The following is a 16,520-nucleotide window of genomic DNA, read 5'->3' as shown; positions in this document are numbered from 1 at the left end:
CCAAGTAATAAAGTTTGTAGCTTGGTCGCCTGTAACTTGCTTCTAATTTGGTTGCTATCATGGTATCACCTTGGTGACATTTTACAGTTCAGCGGTCAAGTCTTTTCTTCTAATAAAAACATTATGCAATGTTGCTTGTCCTTGAAAAGTAAAACAAGGGAGATGAAACTGAAAATGGTGAAATGCGTGAAAATACTTTGAAGCCAAGATAGTGCAGAAAATGTGATTAGCAAAGAGAAAGTCGTAGAAAGGACATATTATTATTGTTGTCTTGAACCTTCAGTTTATTACGCACCCCCTCCCCCCTCCCCCGCCACCCGACCCCACCCAAAATGAATAAAAGGAATAGATCTTGAATTTGCTGAAGAAGAGCAGTATCAAATAAAACTGGCAATCATTTGAGGTGAAACCTATTACGAAGTTAGCGACCAAAGAAGTATTGCACATTTCTGAATGGTTGTCAGTTTGTCACCAGGAGATGCACAAGGCATATAGTATTATAGTTACCACAGATAAACTTTAGACCATATCAGTGTCGAACCAAAATGAAGAGCGGTGAAACTAGCAGCTCAAGGCTAATTGGTGCTTAATTAGAAAAACAAATATGTATTGATATATTGCTTTATGCGACTTTCTGGTAACTGAAATATATCAGATAAAAAAATTAAGGAGTGCATTACCGGCAGTTGGCAAGAAAATCTGATCTTGAGTATTGTTAAACGAGAGCACATCCTGAGAACATGGAATGAGCTGGGTCCAAAGGAATGTCCACATGAAAATACATCTAGGGTCAAGTAGTCAACGTCAGGGAGCCTTGTCATGTCTTCCATCAAGTATTTGTGGTTACCTATGACCTGCAAGTTCAAAGGGAGTCACAAAAGGGCTTGTAAATAATAGTTTGATCAGGACACAAACATACGCTGTTGCTTCTATAGTGTGATTTTTCTTTTCTTTTCTTTTCTTTTGCAGACAGATATAAGAAATGACACATTCCCCAAGTTGAAGTATGAATGCTTTCAGAAAGAAAAAAAAGATGATGTAAAAAACACAAATAAGAGCGAACTCACTCACCGGCGGATAGGCAAGGCAGAGACGGAGAGCACTGAGACGCTCAAAGCGCTGCAGAATGCCGATGCAACAACGGTTATGTGGAGCAATGCAATCTGGTCCATATACCATGATGATTCCAGCGACAAGGCGTCGGAGATGTGGTGGCATCTCACCAAGCTGGACAGAGCTAGGAACAAAATCACACATCCATTCAAGCTTCTCCAGGCGAGGGGCTGAGATCCTGGCTACTGGTTGACTTGGATTCAGTGCACATGCTACATTGGTAAAGCACCATCTCACTCTCAAGAACTGGAGTAACGGCGCCACGACAGTGAGCTGCTGCATGTCACGCAAATCCGACAGCTGCAGCTGCAGGAGGGACGGAGTGGATCCTGAAGCTGCCGAGACCACGGGCGCTCTGGACGAAGAGAACCTTTAAGCATGGGCACCGCGGGGAGGAGACGGCGTCGCCGAGGCTGCACTGGCCGTACACGAGGATGCCGACCAGCATGAGGATTTGGAGCCGGGCGAACACCCCGGAAGGCGGCAGGACAAGGCGGAGGAAGGAGAACTCGAGTACGACGGAGGTGGCTCGCTGGAAGCAAGGAAGCAGAATGGCCCCTCTCTGTTCGGGCTCCAGCGCCGCCCGGACCTCGGCGGCCTCGCCCTCGTGCCACACCACCTTGAGGTACATGGAGCCGGAGAGGCGGCGCGCGGCGATGGGGAGCCAGACCGCCAGGTACTCCACAGAGGCCTCTCGGGTGGCAATCTGGATGTCGCGGAGGTCCAGCGCTTCGTGGGCGGCGAGGGCGGGGACTATGCGGTGGTGCTTGATGCCGTCGGCGAAGGCGAGCTCCGGGAGGAGGGGCCAGAGGCAGCGCCACCAGCGGGCGAGGATGCTGGTCCGGGCGGCGGCCGCGGCGTCGCGGAGCTTGAGGAGGATGCTGACCAGCACGTCGTCTGGAAGCGCGCTGAGGCGGTCCTCGCTGCCTGCTCCGGCGTCGGCATCGGCGTCGGAATTTCGACGCCCGGCGCTGTGACCGGCCCCCATGGAATTGCAGGTGGCGGGGGAATGGGGAATGGACCGGAGATGCCGGATGCCGGCGGAGGAATCCCCACTCGCAACTGCTGCGAGCTCGATTTGGGGGCTGGGGTATTTGGATGCCACCTTTTTCCTATTTCCTTTTTTGAGAATTTGGGTATTTTTCTGTTAAAAACAAGGTGAAAGACTAGGAGAATGGCGTTTTGGCTCTCGGCCTCCATGAAGGCCGATTTTTCTTTTCAGAAAAATATGAAAAAAATTGTACCAGTAAACAAGTATGTGAGGCGTATGTGTGTAAAATTTCAGGATGAAATACATTGAAATGCGACCTGTAAAAAAACAAATTCTTGGTATGTGAGGATGATAGTATCATGGGTTAAAAAGCCCTAAATTTGTCTTTTTTACACAACCCTCATTTCAACGTATTTCATCGTCAAAATTTACACTTGTGCACCATGCCTTCATCTATCTTTGTATTTTTTTTAGAATTTTTTTAAATGTAAAAATATGAATTTTCGTGAATTTTGAATTTCGCATTTGGAGGCCTCCAAAAGCAAAAATTCGAAATGGCTCATACTTGCATATGGTATTAATGATCAGCCGGAGCATAAACAATGATGATCTCACATGTGTAATTAATGTTCCTCTGGGAAGTTGTTCCATACTAACAAAGAACTAAGTTGTTACTAAATATGAAAGAGAACAAACGAGCGGGGGGCGAGGCAAAATGATCATCCTATCAAGAACTTATAAAAGACAAATAAAGTTACTATACTAACTACACCAAAACAAAATTATCACCCTCTCAGTACCTTTAAGAATGGGATAATTAGATTTATGCCCCCTAGTTGTGTCCCACTCGAATGTTTTACCCATAATTTCCAAAAGTCACCGGTTCACTTCGCTCCTCTTATACTTTTGCCCTTTGACCATCAGTTTGAAAACTTCATAACTAATTCATACTAAATCAGAAAAATACAAATAAGATAGCAAAATGTTCGAAAAAACATCACCTATATGTCAGTGTCATTTGGATTCACGGCCAAAGTGTTGGAAAGTGTCCATCCGAGTTTTAGCTCTCACATGTGTTGGAAAGTGTCCACCATGAACTAAAACGATTTTCGAAAATCTTTGCCTTTTCTTCGCCCCTCTTCCGTTCGTCTCTTTCCGCCTGCTTCTTTTGTGCTCGTTTATTAGTTCGGTGTAGCGACCAGACCTCAAACAGTCCAGTCTCTGTGCATCAGTGTCATCCCTGGATCGGTAATGCTGACACGCACCGTACTCGAGGATTTATAACAGAGTCTCAATCACACACTTATTACATCGAAATGTCTCAAAAGAGAACTTATTACAATAATATGGCTTAAGGCCATCTAAAATAAGATAACAGCGGAAGGCTTGGAAGATAAAGTGAGTCCATCAACTCCAACGGCATAGCTGAGTGAACGACAACGACCTATCGCACCTTACTCGTCGTCTGAAAAGTCTGCAACATGATATGTTGCAGCCCGAAATGGGTCAGCACATGGAATATGTTGGTAAAGTAACACCAAATAGTAATGAACAGAATAAAGGCTATCACTACATGCATATATGGCTGGTGGAAAGCTCTATGGTTAATATTTTGCATCAAGCCAATTTTTCCCTACAACAAAGGAATAAACTTTATTTAACTATCATGGTGGTTGTTAGACATTGAGAAGGTTCCTCCAACTCAATTGTCGGAGTAATGGGCCACGGGTAGGCTAACCCTAGCCCCAAGACCTTTCAAGACATCGGGGCAGGCCGCGCCCCTCAAGCCGAGTCCCAAACGGCGACTCCGAGATAAGCCGACTCCAAGCTGACGACCTCCAGAGAGGCCGACTTTGGAGAGTCGACCCGTGACTCCTCCCTCATCCTGAAGTACGATGCGGGGTACGGTCACGACGTGGCTGTCTCCCCCCTGCCCACGAAGGGCCGGCATGGCTGCAGTGAGCCGTACCACTGGAAGATCTCCGGCGAGGCGCGACACTGTTGCCATGCCTGCCCTGACCTCAGCCACAGTGCGCAGTATACTGTGCCCATGACGCCGGCCTGTACGACTCGAAGGCGGCGGGGCCGCCTGTCAGTGGGTGGGCCGAAGGCGGCCTGGGCGCCCGAAGACGGACCTGTGGGAGTCGGCCGACTCCTCCCCAGGGCCCCACGAGCCATTAACCAGATAAGATGGGGGATGGCGACAGTGATCGCCCGCTAGACGGCGGCACTGTTGCCACGACCCAATGACCGAGCCTGCGTCATTAGGAGTGCCGCTACAGTATCAAGCCTGTCCGCGGGACCCGCCAGCCGGCGGGCCCCAGAAGCCGGCGGGAAGGACGGTGGCCTGAGAGACAGATGGCTGGGACCCGCGCCCAGCCGGATTACTATTGTACCCCCGGGGGGTAGGCCTATATAAACCCCCCGGGGCACCCATGCAAAGGGTTCGGACCTGAGTAGAGATAGACCAAATAGCACGGGAGGAGAGGACTAGCCTTGCTCTCTCCTGCCTCCCAAAGCAGCTCAAGGAGCACCATTGTAGTCACCTTGTTTGAGTGATCATGCGGAGACCCCGAGAGCAGCAGTAGGGGTGTTATCTCCTAGGAGAGCCCTGAAGCTGGGTAAGATCCGCCGGCGTGCATGTCTTCGCCTCATCCCGCTTCCAGGCACCGGCGACGTTCTACTCGCTCCCACCATGATAAGCCATCCTTTGGCATATGTCGTATCCAACCCCCGACATTTGGCGCCCACCGTGGGGCGAGGTGCACCGTCATCCGGAGATCTGCTCTGGACGGGAACCCTGTTCCTCCCTGATGAGCGCAGCCAGCCCGGCATGCCGGATGGCGTCTGTGCCGACGCACTGCATGGCGCGGAGATCGCCTGTGCGGCCAGCTGCCTCACCGATCTTATCGGTGAGGTTCACCTCTCCGATGAGCCTGCATCGGATGCAGGCACGAGCGCCCCCGAGAGCCTCCTTGCAGGCCTCCTCGACCAACTTCACATCGTCGGCGAGCCTGCCGCGGACCTGGAGTCCATAGGATACACCGACCCGATGCTGGTCGATTCCGACACCGCGTCGCTCGACGCGTTCCCCACCAACGTGGTGGTCTACGACGAGCCACTCTCGTACGCGGGGAGCGGCAGAAGCACCATCACCGAGGTCCTCGTCCTTGAGCACGGCGAGTGCTCTGGCGAAAGAGCAGACGGACCGGTCGACGCGGCCCTGCGAGGCCTTGCGGCGCCGATCCCAGAGGACGCCGATGCCGAGACGCTGGAGGCACTCCGCCTTCAGCTCGTCGATGACGCGAAGAAGCTGGCAAGCATGAGGCGCTTGTCGGAAGCTTACCAACGTGAGATGGATCGCGCCGTAGGCGGTTCACCGGCTCCAACTGGGCCTAGCCGCCTAGGCGCGGTCCGACAGCGCGGCGCGGCAATCGCAAACCTCTTCGGGGCTGATCGCCCTGTGTACGCCAGGCCCGCAGAGAATATCCGTGCCGCCCAGGCGGCGGCAGACGAGCTCGACAACTTCGAAGGCGAAGAGCGCCGCATAATGACGGAGCGAGTTCAGCAGCTCCTCGACGCGGCCGCCGCGCAGAACGGTGCCGGCTGCCGCACTGAGGCGCCGCAGCGCCAAAACGACGACCCACCGCTTCGCCGAGACCAAGGTGCGACGTCTCGGACACCGACTAGCGGAGCCCGTGGGAAGAAGGACAAGGAGCCAGCTATCAGCCATGGCCGGACTCATATCACCATCGAGCGCGACCAAGACGGCCGCCCCAGAGCAGTGGAACGGCGGGACGACTACCAGCCTCCCCCTCCTCGCGGAGAAAGGCGAGTCTCCCCGCCGCCCGTAGAACATCCGACTCCCAGCGAACGCCTTGGCCGTCGAGAGGGAGTCGGAGAGAATGACGCCCGCCACCGGATTGACCGACTCCACCGATCCTTGGCGCTGGAAGAAGAAGACGAGTTGGATGCCCCCTGCTTTGGACCCCGCATCCGAGACGAGCCCTTTCCCAAAGGGTTCACGCTCCCCCGAGACACGCCCAAGTATACCGGCACCGTGAAGCCGGAGGATTGGCTGATCGACTACTCTACGGCTGTCAACATAGCGAACAGCAACAAGCGGGTTGCCGTAAGATATGTCCCGCTCATGCTCCAGGGCTCGGCTCGGACGTGGTTAAACAGTCTAAAGCCCCGCAGCATCAACAGTTGGGTTGACTTCACCGAGGCTTTCGTCTGCAACTTCACGAGCACGTACAAGCGACCTCCCAAGCCGCGCCAGCTCTCCTTGTGCGTGCAAGGCCCTAACGAGTCTACTCGCGACTACCTCACGCGCTGGGGCGAACTCCGAAACTCCTGCGAGGGCGTGCACGAGGTACAGGCCATTGAGTACTTTACTGCCGGGTGCAGAGAAGGCACCCTCCTCAAGCACAAGCTCCTCTGCGACGAGCCCAAGACCCTCGACGAGCTGCTGATCATGGCGGACAAGTACGCCACGGCCGACTCCTTCATGAAGGCGGAGATTCGGGTCAGCGCGACTGGCAAAGTCGCCCCTCAGGCTCCAAGAACTCCGGCTGGAGACACCAGTCGGCGGCAGCAGAATGACCAGAAGCGCAAGGCCCCGCTGCCGACTTCCAGCAGTCGGCAGGTGGCAACGGCGGAGGGCCAGCAACTGGAGGGACCGCCGCTGGTAAAGCGGCAGAAGGGCGGCAAGTCCAACTGGCTGCTGGTTTTCTCCTACGAGCAGACTCTGGACGGTCCCTGCAAGTTCCACAGCAGCGCGAAGCCGTCCAACCATACCACCCGGAAATGTCACTGGCTGACCAGAATCGCCAAGGGGGACGGCCTGCTCCCTCCCCCTCCTGCTGGGCCGCCTCCTCCGCAGCAGCCCCAGCAGCCGACCGTTAGGCCGGTCGGCGCGATACAAGACGAGTTCCCAGACGAGCACGGAGCCTACGTGGTGTTCACCAGTGTAGCGGACGACCGGCGCAGCAGGCGCCAACAGCAGCAAGAAGTAAATGCAGTTGCATCAAGCACTCCAGAGTTCATGCATTGGTCCGAAAGGCCCATCAGTTGGAGCAGAGCCGATCACCCAGAGGTGATGCCGAGCCCAGGCTCTTACGCCTTGGTCCTAGGCGCCACTCTTGCCATGGACAGGCGGGCCGCTCGCTTCTCGCGAGTACTGATAGACGGAGGCAGCAGTATCAACATCCTGTACAAGGATACGCTGGAGAAACTTGGAATCAAGTGAAGACAGCTTCAGAGCAGCCGGACTGTGTTTCACGGAATCATCCCCGGCCTTTCCTGCTCGCCAATCGGCAAGATCCTGATAGATGTCCTCTTCGGAGACAAGGATCATTTCCGCCGAGAGCCAATTTGGTTTGAGGTGGTGGACCTTGAAAGCCCATATCACGCATTGCTTGGCCGACCCGCCTTGGCCAAGTTTATGGCGGTACCCCACTATGCCTACCTCAAGATGAAGATGCCGAGTTCCAAGGGAATCCTAACCGTGTCCGGCGACTACAGGAAGTCGTCCTCTTGCGTGGCCGAAAGTAGTCGGCTGGCCGAGTCCTTGGTGGTCGCAGCTGAGAAACGGCTTCTTGATCGGGTCGTGGCGATGGCCGGCAAGCAGCCTGAGTTGTCGCCCGACCCCAAGGAGTCGGAAGCAGAAGGATCATTCAAGCCGGCCAAGGAAACAAAGAAGATACCACTGGACCCAGAACACCTAGAGAAGTACGCTGTCATAGGCACTGGCCTTGACAGCAAATAGGAAGGCGAGCTCGTCGATTTCCTCCGTGAAAATCGCGACATCTTCGCATGGTCCCCCAAGGACATGCCTGGTGTCCTGACGGAATTCGCCGAGCACAAGTTACACGTCCGATCTGATATGAAGCCCATCAGGCAGCCCTTGCGCCGCCTGTCAGAAGAGAAAAAAAGAGTTGTTGGAGAAGAAATAGCCCGGCTCCTGGTGGCCGGCTTCATCATGGAGGTGTTTTTTCCAGAGTGGTTAGCAAACCCGGTTCTAGTGCTGAAGAAGAAGAAGCAGTGGCGGATGTGCATTGATTACACAAGCCTCAACAAAGCTTGCCCCAAGGACCCGTTTGCTCTGCCGAGAATCGATCAGGTGATAGACTCCACAGCCGGATGCGAGTTGTTGAGCTTCCTAGATGCGTATTCAGGATATCACCAGATCAAGCTGAACCCGGCTGACAGACTGAAGACCGCCTTCATCATGCCGTTTGGAGCCTTCTGCTACCTAACCATGACGTTCGGCCTGAGAAATGCCGGCGCCACTTTTCAGTGTTGCATGCAGAAATGCCTCCTGAAGCAACTCGGCAGAAACGCCCACGTCTATGTGGATGATGTAGTGGTGAAGATGGAGAAGCGAGGGACCTTGTTGGAGGACCTCAAGGAAACCTTCGAGAATATGCGCCGATTCCAGATCAAGCTCAACCCGGAGATGTGCGTTTTCGGAGTACTAGCCGGCCAGCTCCTCGGTTTCCTGGTCTCCGAACGCGGCATAGAGTGCAACCCTGTGAAGATCAAGGCCATCGAGAGGATGGAAGCACCCAGACGACTATTAGATGTGTAGAAGTTCACCGGCTGTTTGGCATCCATCAGCCGATTCATCAGTCGGCTGGGCGAGAAGGCTCTCCCCTTGTATCAGCTCATGAAGAAGACGACCTTCTTTGAGTGGACTCCCAAGGCGGACGAGGCTTTTCTCCAACTGAAGAAGATGTTGACTACTCCCCCTGTGCTGGCGGCTCCGACTCCCAAAGAGCCCATGCTCCTATACATTGCCGCCACCAGCCGAGTAGTCAGCACTGTCATTGTAGTCGAGCGCAAGGAGGAAGGCAAAGCGCTACCTGTCCAGAGACCGGTGTATTACCTGAGTGAAGTATTGTCGACCTCCAAGCAGAACTACCCCCATTACCAGAAGATGTGCTACGGCGTGCATTTTGCCGCCAAGAAATTGAAGCCCTACTTCCAGGAGCATCCAATCACCGTGGTCTGCACAGCTCCACTGGCCGAGATCATCGGAAGCCGAGATGCCTCTGGCCGAGTGGCCAAATGGGCCATTGACTTGGCCCCCTACACCATCTACTACGAGCCCCGCACCGCCATCAAGTCGCAGGCGCTGGCCGACTTCCTCGTCGACTGGGCCGAGACCCAGTACCTGCCGCCAGCGCCTGACTCCACCCATTGGCGGATGCACTTTGACGGCTCCAAGATGTGCACCGGCTTGGGAGCCGGCGTCGTCCTCACTTCCCCCAAGGGCGACAAGCTCAGATATGCGCTGCAGATCCACTTCGCCGCCTCCAACAACGTGGCCGAGTATGAGGCGCTCATACACGGGCTCCGGCTTGCCAAAGAACTTGGCATTCGCCGGATCCTGTGTTATGGCGACTCTGACTTGGTAGTCCAACAATCATCTGGTGATTGGGATGCCAAGGACGCAAATATGGCGAGCTATCGTTTCCTTGTCCAGCAGCTCAGCGGGTACTTGGAGGGGTGCGAGTTCCTCCACGTGCCAAGGAACGACAACGACCAAGCAGATGCCTTGGCACGAATCGGCTCCACTCGCCAGGCGATACCATCTGGTGTCACCCTCCGGCGCCTCCTCAAGCCTTCCATCAAGCCATCACCAGAATCAGATTCAATCTTTGTGCCGGCTCCGCCTGAGGACGTCGGACCCGACTCCAAGAAGCACACAGTCGAAGCCGGCCCGGGGACCTCAGAACCCGGCCCGGGGACTGCTGCGGCAAGATCAAAGACTCCAGAGCTAGGCCCGGGGACTGCTCCAGTCAGCCCCGGGACTTCGTCAAACCAGCAAGTGGCTGCGGACTCCGACCCGCCGCCTCCCAGCCCGGCCACCCTTATCCAAGTCGCACTCGTGGCAGCTGAAGAAATAGCAGCACCTTCATGGGCCCAGCCCATCCTCAGATTCTTAGTAAACAGAGAGCTGCCAACTGATGAAATCTTGGCTCAGCAAGTGCAACGCCGAGCATCAGCCTACACCATAGTCAACGGAGAGCTGGTCAGGCGCAGCGTTACCGGCGTTTTCCAACACTGCGTCGAGGCAGAACAAGGCCAAGCAATCCTCAGAGACATCCATGAAGGCGAGTGCGGTCACCACACGGCCTCCAGGGCACTCGTCGCCAAAGCCTTCCGGCACGGTTTCTTCTGGCCAACCGCCCTAGAAGAGGCCAAAGAACTAGTCCAAAAGTGCAAGGGGTGCCAGATTTTCCGTTCCAAGCCACTCCAGCCGGCTTCCGCACTCAAGACTATCCCCATCGCCTGGCCCTTTGCAGTCTGGGGTCTGGACATGGTGGGACCATTCAAGACGGCACGAGGTGGCTTGACTCACCTGCTGGTCGCGGTAGACAAATTCACCAAGTGGGTGGAGGCGAAACCCATCAAGAAGTTGAATGGTCCGACTACAGTAACCTTCATCGCTGACATCACAACTCGGTACGGCATCCCACACAGCATCATCACCGACAATGGCACGAATTTTGCCAAAGGCGCCTTGGCCCATTTTTGCGCGACATAGGGCATCCGACTGGACTTAGCGTCCCTTGCCCATCCGCAGTCAAACGGCCAGGTGGAGCGAGCGAACGGCCTCGTCTTATCCGGCATCAAGCCTCGACTCGTCGTCCCGCTGGAGCGATCTGCTGACTGTTGGCTTGAGGAGCTGCCAGCCGTCCTCTGGAGTCTGCGCATGACTCCAAACAAGTCAACCGGCTTAACACCCTTCTTCCTCGTCTATGGTGCCGAAGCCGTCATCCCAACGGACATAGAGTTCGACTCCCCGCGAGTCACCATGTATACCAAGGAAGAAGCAGAAGAAGCACGACAAGACGGCATCAATCTGCTGGAAGAGGGTCGGCTGTTGGCACTCAGCCGGTCCGGCATCTACCAGTAGAGCCTGCATCGATACTACAACAGGAAGGTCAGGCCAAGATCTTTCCAAGAAGGCGACCTTGTGCTCCGGCTGATCCAGCGAACAGCCGGCCAGCACAAGCTATCGGCGCCTTGGGAAGGCCCCTTCATCATTAGCAAGGTGCTAGGAAACGACGCCTACTATCTGATCGACGCCCAGAAGCCCCGAGTGCGCAAGAGGGACGACTCCGGCAAAGAAACAGAGCGCCCGTGGAATGCAAATCTTCTTCGAAGATTTTACAGGTGATGCAGTATGTATCGCACTACCCCTTTGTATTAAAGTACTAAGACTTTGGGCCCCCCCCAGACGAGCTCGGGGACTGCCCTTTTTTGTTATCTATATGACAAGCATTATGCCTTCGAGAAAATCACTTTCATTGCAAGACGCTTGGCACCGGGCCAGACTAGTCGGCCCGGGGACTCACCGCCTTGCGCTATGAGGAGCTTCCCGCGGTCAGACAAGTAGTGCGCGGTGCCCAATCCATCTCCTGGCAAAGCCGCAGCTCGCAGAGTGACTATGAGGCGAGCAGGAGGGGGGAAGAACGGGCACCCACATGAAAAATGGCTAAGGACCTAAAGCATGAACATAGTGTAAGATGGCCTCCAGCATTTCTAAAGCGGAAGCCGACTCATGAGTAGCCGGCTCGCCGTCTTTATTAGCTTTCATCAAGGACGGCCGACTCTTGGGTAGTCGACCTTTCGCTTTCTATCCAACTTGCTAAAGAAACTCTAAAACGGCCAAGTACTCGCTTTCCCGAAGTAGCCAAGCACTTGACCCAGCGATAGTCTGCAGAGCGGCTGTCCGACTGGCAAGGCAGCGACTAAGGGAGGTGGCAAAGGGAAAAGCCTAAAAGAGCAGTAAGCAAGGGAAGACGGAAATCGGATAAATATTTACATAGGCCCTTGGCCGAATTTTTGAATAAAGGCTCAAGATACACCCCGCGGGTGGAACTGTTCGAAACTAACAAAGTTTCAAAGATTGCTAAGACAGACAGGTAGAGGCAGCCTAGGAGGCGGCATCGGGGATCGGAGGATCAGAGGAGATGGCGGCGTCAGGCGCCGGGGCAGTCGGCTGGGCGGTCTCGGCTTGATCACCTCCGGCGGCAGTCGCCTTCTCTTAGCGCGGCTCGTTGCTGGAGGTGCGGTCGAGCTGAGGCTAGCCGCCTGCTCCGTCTTCTGGCGCCTCCGCCTCGCCTTCGTCCTCCACCTCGTCCTCCTCCTCAGTGCTGGAGTCGATCACCTCCGCCGAATCTTCACCATACTCCGGGTTCATTCCGAACCACTCCGGCGGCACTTCCTCACCGCCTTCAGCCCGCTCGGGGACGAAGACGCTGGTGTCCGTGTACTCGGCGATGGCCGCAGCACGCTCGATAAGGGCGCCCTCCACGGCCTCCAGCTCGGCCTGGGCTTCTGACCGGAACGCGGCCAGACGGTCCAGGTCCAGCCCTGGATACCATGCCTTGACAAACTCCAAGGCCCGACGCACTCCGGCTCGGGACGAGGAGCCCTTCCAAGCCTCAAGACGGCCGGCAGCGACCTCCAGCCAGTCGGCAGTTCGGCTGGCGGTGCGCAGAGCCGGCATGCTTGGCCACAGGGCGGCAACCGCCTGGGCACCGGCACGCTGAAGCCGGCGCATCAGCCGGTGAGCCGGACAAAGACGAGCTTCAATGCTCAGAAGCTGCTCCTCGACGGTCCGTGGGGCATTGGCGGCGATCTCCTCACCGTCCGCCCTTCGCGCCGCACGAGCAGCCTCAATGGCTGGAGGGACTGCCTGCGAATGGCCAGGGAAGAAGTCTGCCAAGACAAAAAGAAGCAAATCGAAAAAATCAGAAGTCAGCCTGACGCATAGTCGGAAGCCCGAAAATGCGAAAGAAACTTACCGTCAACAATATCCTCGATCTCGTGGAAGCCGGAGGTCAGCATCGCCTCCCTGTCAGTCCAGGAGGAGCGCTCGCTCTTGAACTCGGCCAGGAGTGTGGTCTCCCTCTTCTCGGCCTCGTCCTGTGCCTTCTTGAGCAGCTCCTTCTGCTCGGCCAGCTGCGCCTCCAGCAGGTCGCATTCTGTGGCGAGCTTGCCACACTCCTCCTCTTTGGCACGGCGGGCGGTATTGGCCTCGCCCAGCTGCTCCTGAAGAACGGCATTGGCTTCTGAGGAACAAGGAAGAGACAAATGAGTCATTAGCAAAAAGATCGCCGGGAAGATCCGGCCCGACTGCTCAGTAGTCGGCCCGAATCTCGGGGACTATAGCCCGCTGGTGCGCCAGCGCACCCCCGCGAAGAAAGAAGAACTCACTCTGGCTTTCCGACAAGTCGGCAGTCCGCTTGTTCAACTCCTCAACATTGCGGTTTAAGGCAGTAACGCGGAGGTTGTGTTACTCCTGCAATGAATCATTGAAGACAAAGTCAGTATTTGGAACTCGCCAGAGGGAGTTCCGGACCGCCTGCTCAGCAGCCGGTCCGGAACTCGGGGACTACACCCAGTGGGTGCGCTGGCGTGCCCCCACAGAGAAACAAACAAGAGTCCAAAGGAAAAGAAACTTACTCGGACGGTCGATCGGGCGGCCAGATGCGCTCGGGTGCAGGCTTGAAGGGCGTCGCCCTCGGCCCGAAGCTTCGCCTGGACTTCCAGGAGCAGTTCATTTAACGGCCCAGTGTCGCCTCCGCGCACCCACCCGGTGGGCGCGGCGCTTGTGGCCTCGGCATCTAGGGACGCCGAGCCGGCAACACCGGTCTACCAAGGACGCGGCGCCGAGCTCGCCCTCTCAAGACGGCAACGTACCAGCGAGGCGACTTGGAGAAGCAGCCGCGTTTCAGCCTCGTCCATAGCCGGTGGCTCCGACGGATCCACCGGCTGCTTGCCGTGCGGCCTCCCAGACGGCGGTGGAGGCGGTGGTGGCGGCACGAGGGTGTCCGACATAGAAACATCGCCGCCCTCCTTCTCCATGATGGGGTCCTCAGTGCCGGCCCCTCCGGTTTGCCCCATGAACTCCGGAGGCGGCGGCACAGACGATACTGGGGGGACAAGCATCGCTGATCGGCAACGCGTGGCCTCCTCGGCGTGCCGTCTCGCTGCGAGGGCAGCCTCGGCATCCTCCAGCTCCTTCTGGATGGAGGCAGCCGCCTTGTCGGCCTCTGCCTTCTCCAGACGTTCGGCTTCCTCCTCCTCGCGCTTCTCCTGCGCGTTTCGCTCCGTCGCCTCCCGAAGGGCGGCGGCGGGGTCAGCGCGCCGAGTATTGGCCGACGTCTCTGCCGACCCCATGACAGAGGGGACGGCGACTCTCTCAAGGGAGAGAGGGGCCCTGGAGAAGATCAGAGGGAGTATGTAAACAAAGACTCGGATAAGATTTGACGAAGGAAAAGAAAGAGCACGAAGACTTACGCGGATACTAGCGGCGGCCTTCTCACTTCCCTTCAGAAGCGGTTGGCCTTCGCGGCCGCCTCCTCCCGTCTGGTCGCGGCGGCCGCCCCCTTAAGCTTCTTCAATTTGCCGCCGGGCGCACTCGGCCCAGCGTGACGTTTCCTCGCGCCGCCCTGGCCGGCGGAGGGGCCGACCTTCGGCTGGTGGCGCGGGGCGACTTCCCCTTCGGCATCGTCATCAGGCCAGTCGTCGAAAGTCGCCGAGGGCCTGAAGTCGCCTTCCGCTCCTCCTCCCCCGCCTTCGGCGTCGGCTTCCATTGCCGCCGCCCCCAAGTCGGGGTCATCAACGTCGCTCTCCGCGCGGTTAGGAACATACTCGCGGGACTGTCTCATGGCGCCAGCGGCAGGCTGCATGAGAGGGTTCTGATTCAGAAGAGGCCGACAAGAGTTAGAAGCCGGAGTCGGCTGAGGAAAAAAGACAAAGCATTAGGAGGACGCGACTTATCACTGGCGGAGGGTTGTCGCGCGAGTACGGCTCCTTGCCGAACTGCCAGTCCTCCTCGTACTTGCAATGCGCGATGTAGTTCACCATGTTCGCCACCTCCTTGCGGGGCATCTCCTTGGTGCTCATCCGACTTGGGTCTCAGGGGCCGCTAATCTGACAGATCAGGTGTGGCCAGCCTTGGAGCGGGAGAACTCGGCGCGCCACGAAGGCGGCCAGCAAGTCGGCCCCGACGAGTCCCTCCGACTGTATCAAGACTCGGAGTCGCGCTACGGCGGCGGCTCCGGCAAGGGACAGCGACTTGACCCTGTGGGACCAGCTGGGGAGCCTCCCGGCCAGGGGAGTGGCGTTGTAGGGCGGCAGGTTGACCCAGTCGCCGTCGGAGGAGAGGTTCTTCACGTAGAAGTACGAGCGCTGCCACATCTTCACCGACTTGATCAGCGCGATGGGAGGAAAGGGATTGTCGGCCGTCGAGCGTCGCATCGCGATGAAGGCGCCGCACTGAGCCGGCACGCCGGCGATGTGCATGCCGAGCTTAGAAGATAAGAATTCCCCCCACAGCTCGATGGTGGGGAGAAGGCCGAGGAAACCTTCGCACAGAGTGGCGAAGGCAGAGAGCAGCACCACCGTGTTCGGTGTGAGGTGGTGCGGGTGAAGACTGTGGAACTCCAGGAACGAGCGGAAGAAGCCGCTCGTCGGCAGCCCCAGGCCGCGCATAAGGTGCGAGCGGAAGACGACCTGCTCGCCCTCTTCCGGCGCCAGCCGGATTTCCCCCTTCGGCGCGGCGCGGGCGCGCACGAGGTCCGCGCTGGGAAGACGACGTGTCTGGCGGAGGAACTCGATGTGTTCCTCCTCTACCTCCGAGCCGTCCCACACGCCGGAGCGCACGGCAGGGGCCGCGGCGGAGGAAGAGCTCATCGCCGTGGTATGGCGGGCTCTGGCTCAACGGCAGAGGGAGGAAGGAGAAAGAGAGCAAGATGGGGCGGGGGAGCGGAGAAGAGGGGCGCGCGAGCTGTGCCCCTCCGCTTTTCCCCCGCCTACTTATAGCCCAACGGGCTGAGAAGCCGAGGGGGCGGGCGTGGGATTAACTGCGCATAACATCCCGCACCGCCCCACGATTTACCCCACGAAGTTACTGCGCGCAGTAACGACGTGGGAAAACCAACCGTCCACGGCCGCAACGGATCCGTCCGTATGCCGGGGCGTGGTAGTGGCGGGCCTCGCCTGACGGCCCGTCCCGTCGCGCGCATGGGCAGGCAGACTATTCTCCCCACGTGGCGCCACGCGATAGGACCGCCTTGACGGCGGAGGGGAGGCGTATCAGGCACGCCGCCTGGTTTCCCGCCGCGACCTTAGAACTAAGGCTCTTTACCGAAGCTCCGACTTTCGACAGTCGGCCCAGGGAAAGACGACAGCCGAGTCTCAGAGTCTGCACTTATAAAGATTGAAGCTGTTGAAGCCCCACAATGCAGCAACCGCCGGGCTTCACCAGCTTCGGGGACTACTATCGGAGTAATGGGCCACGGGTAGGCTAACCCTAGCCCCAAGACCTTTCAAGACATCGGGGCAGGCCGCGCCCCTCAAGCCGAGTCCCAGACGGCGACTCCGAGATAAG

General features: G+C 57.2%; 1 protein-coding gene across 1 annotated transcript; it reads right to left on the bottom strand.

Moving 5' to 3' along the window:
• Window positions 1-32: 32 nt before the first annotated feature.
• LOC123133690 (putative F-box/FBD/LRR-repeat protein At4g03220) lies at window positions 33-2,203 on the bottom strand. Its single transcript, XM_044553119.1, has 2 exons — window positions 1,072-2,203; window positions 33-854 (listed from the first exon to the last, which is right to left on the bottom strand). The coding sequence occupies exon 1, from the start codon at window positions 2,099-2,101 to the stop codon at window positions 1,397-1,399; it is 705 nt and encodes a 234-aa protein (XP_044409054.1). The 5' UTR covers window positions 2,102-2,203; the 3' UTR covers window positions 33-854; window positions 1,072-1,396.
• Between the last annotated feature and the right edge of the window lie 14,317 nt (window positions 2,204-16,520).

Source organism: Triticum aestivum, chromosome 6B, assembly GCF_018294505.1.
Source record: "Triticum aestivum cultivar Chinese Spring chromosome 6B, IWGSC CS RefSeq v2.1, whole genome shotgun sequence".
Classification (NCBI taxonomy): domain Eukaryota; kingdom Viridiplantae; phylum Streptophyta; class Magnoliopsida; order Poales; family Poaceae; genus Triticum; species Triticum aestivum.
Note: the sequence above shows the minus strand (reverse complement) of the source record. Positions and strands in the feature narration are given on the sequence as shown.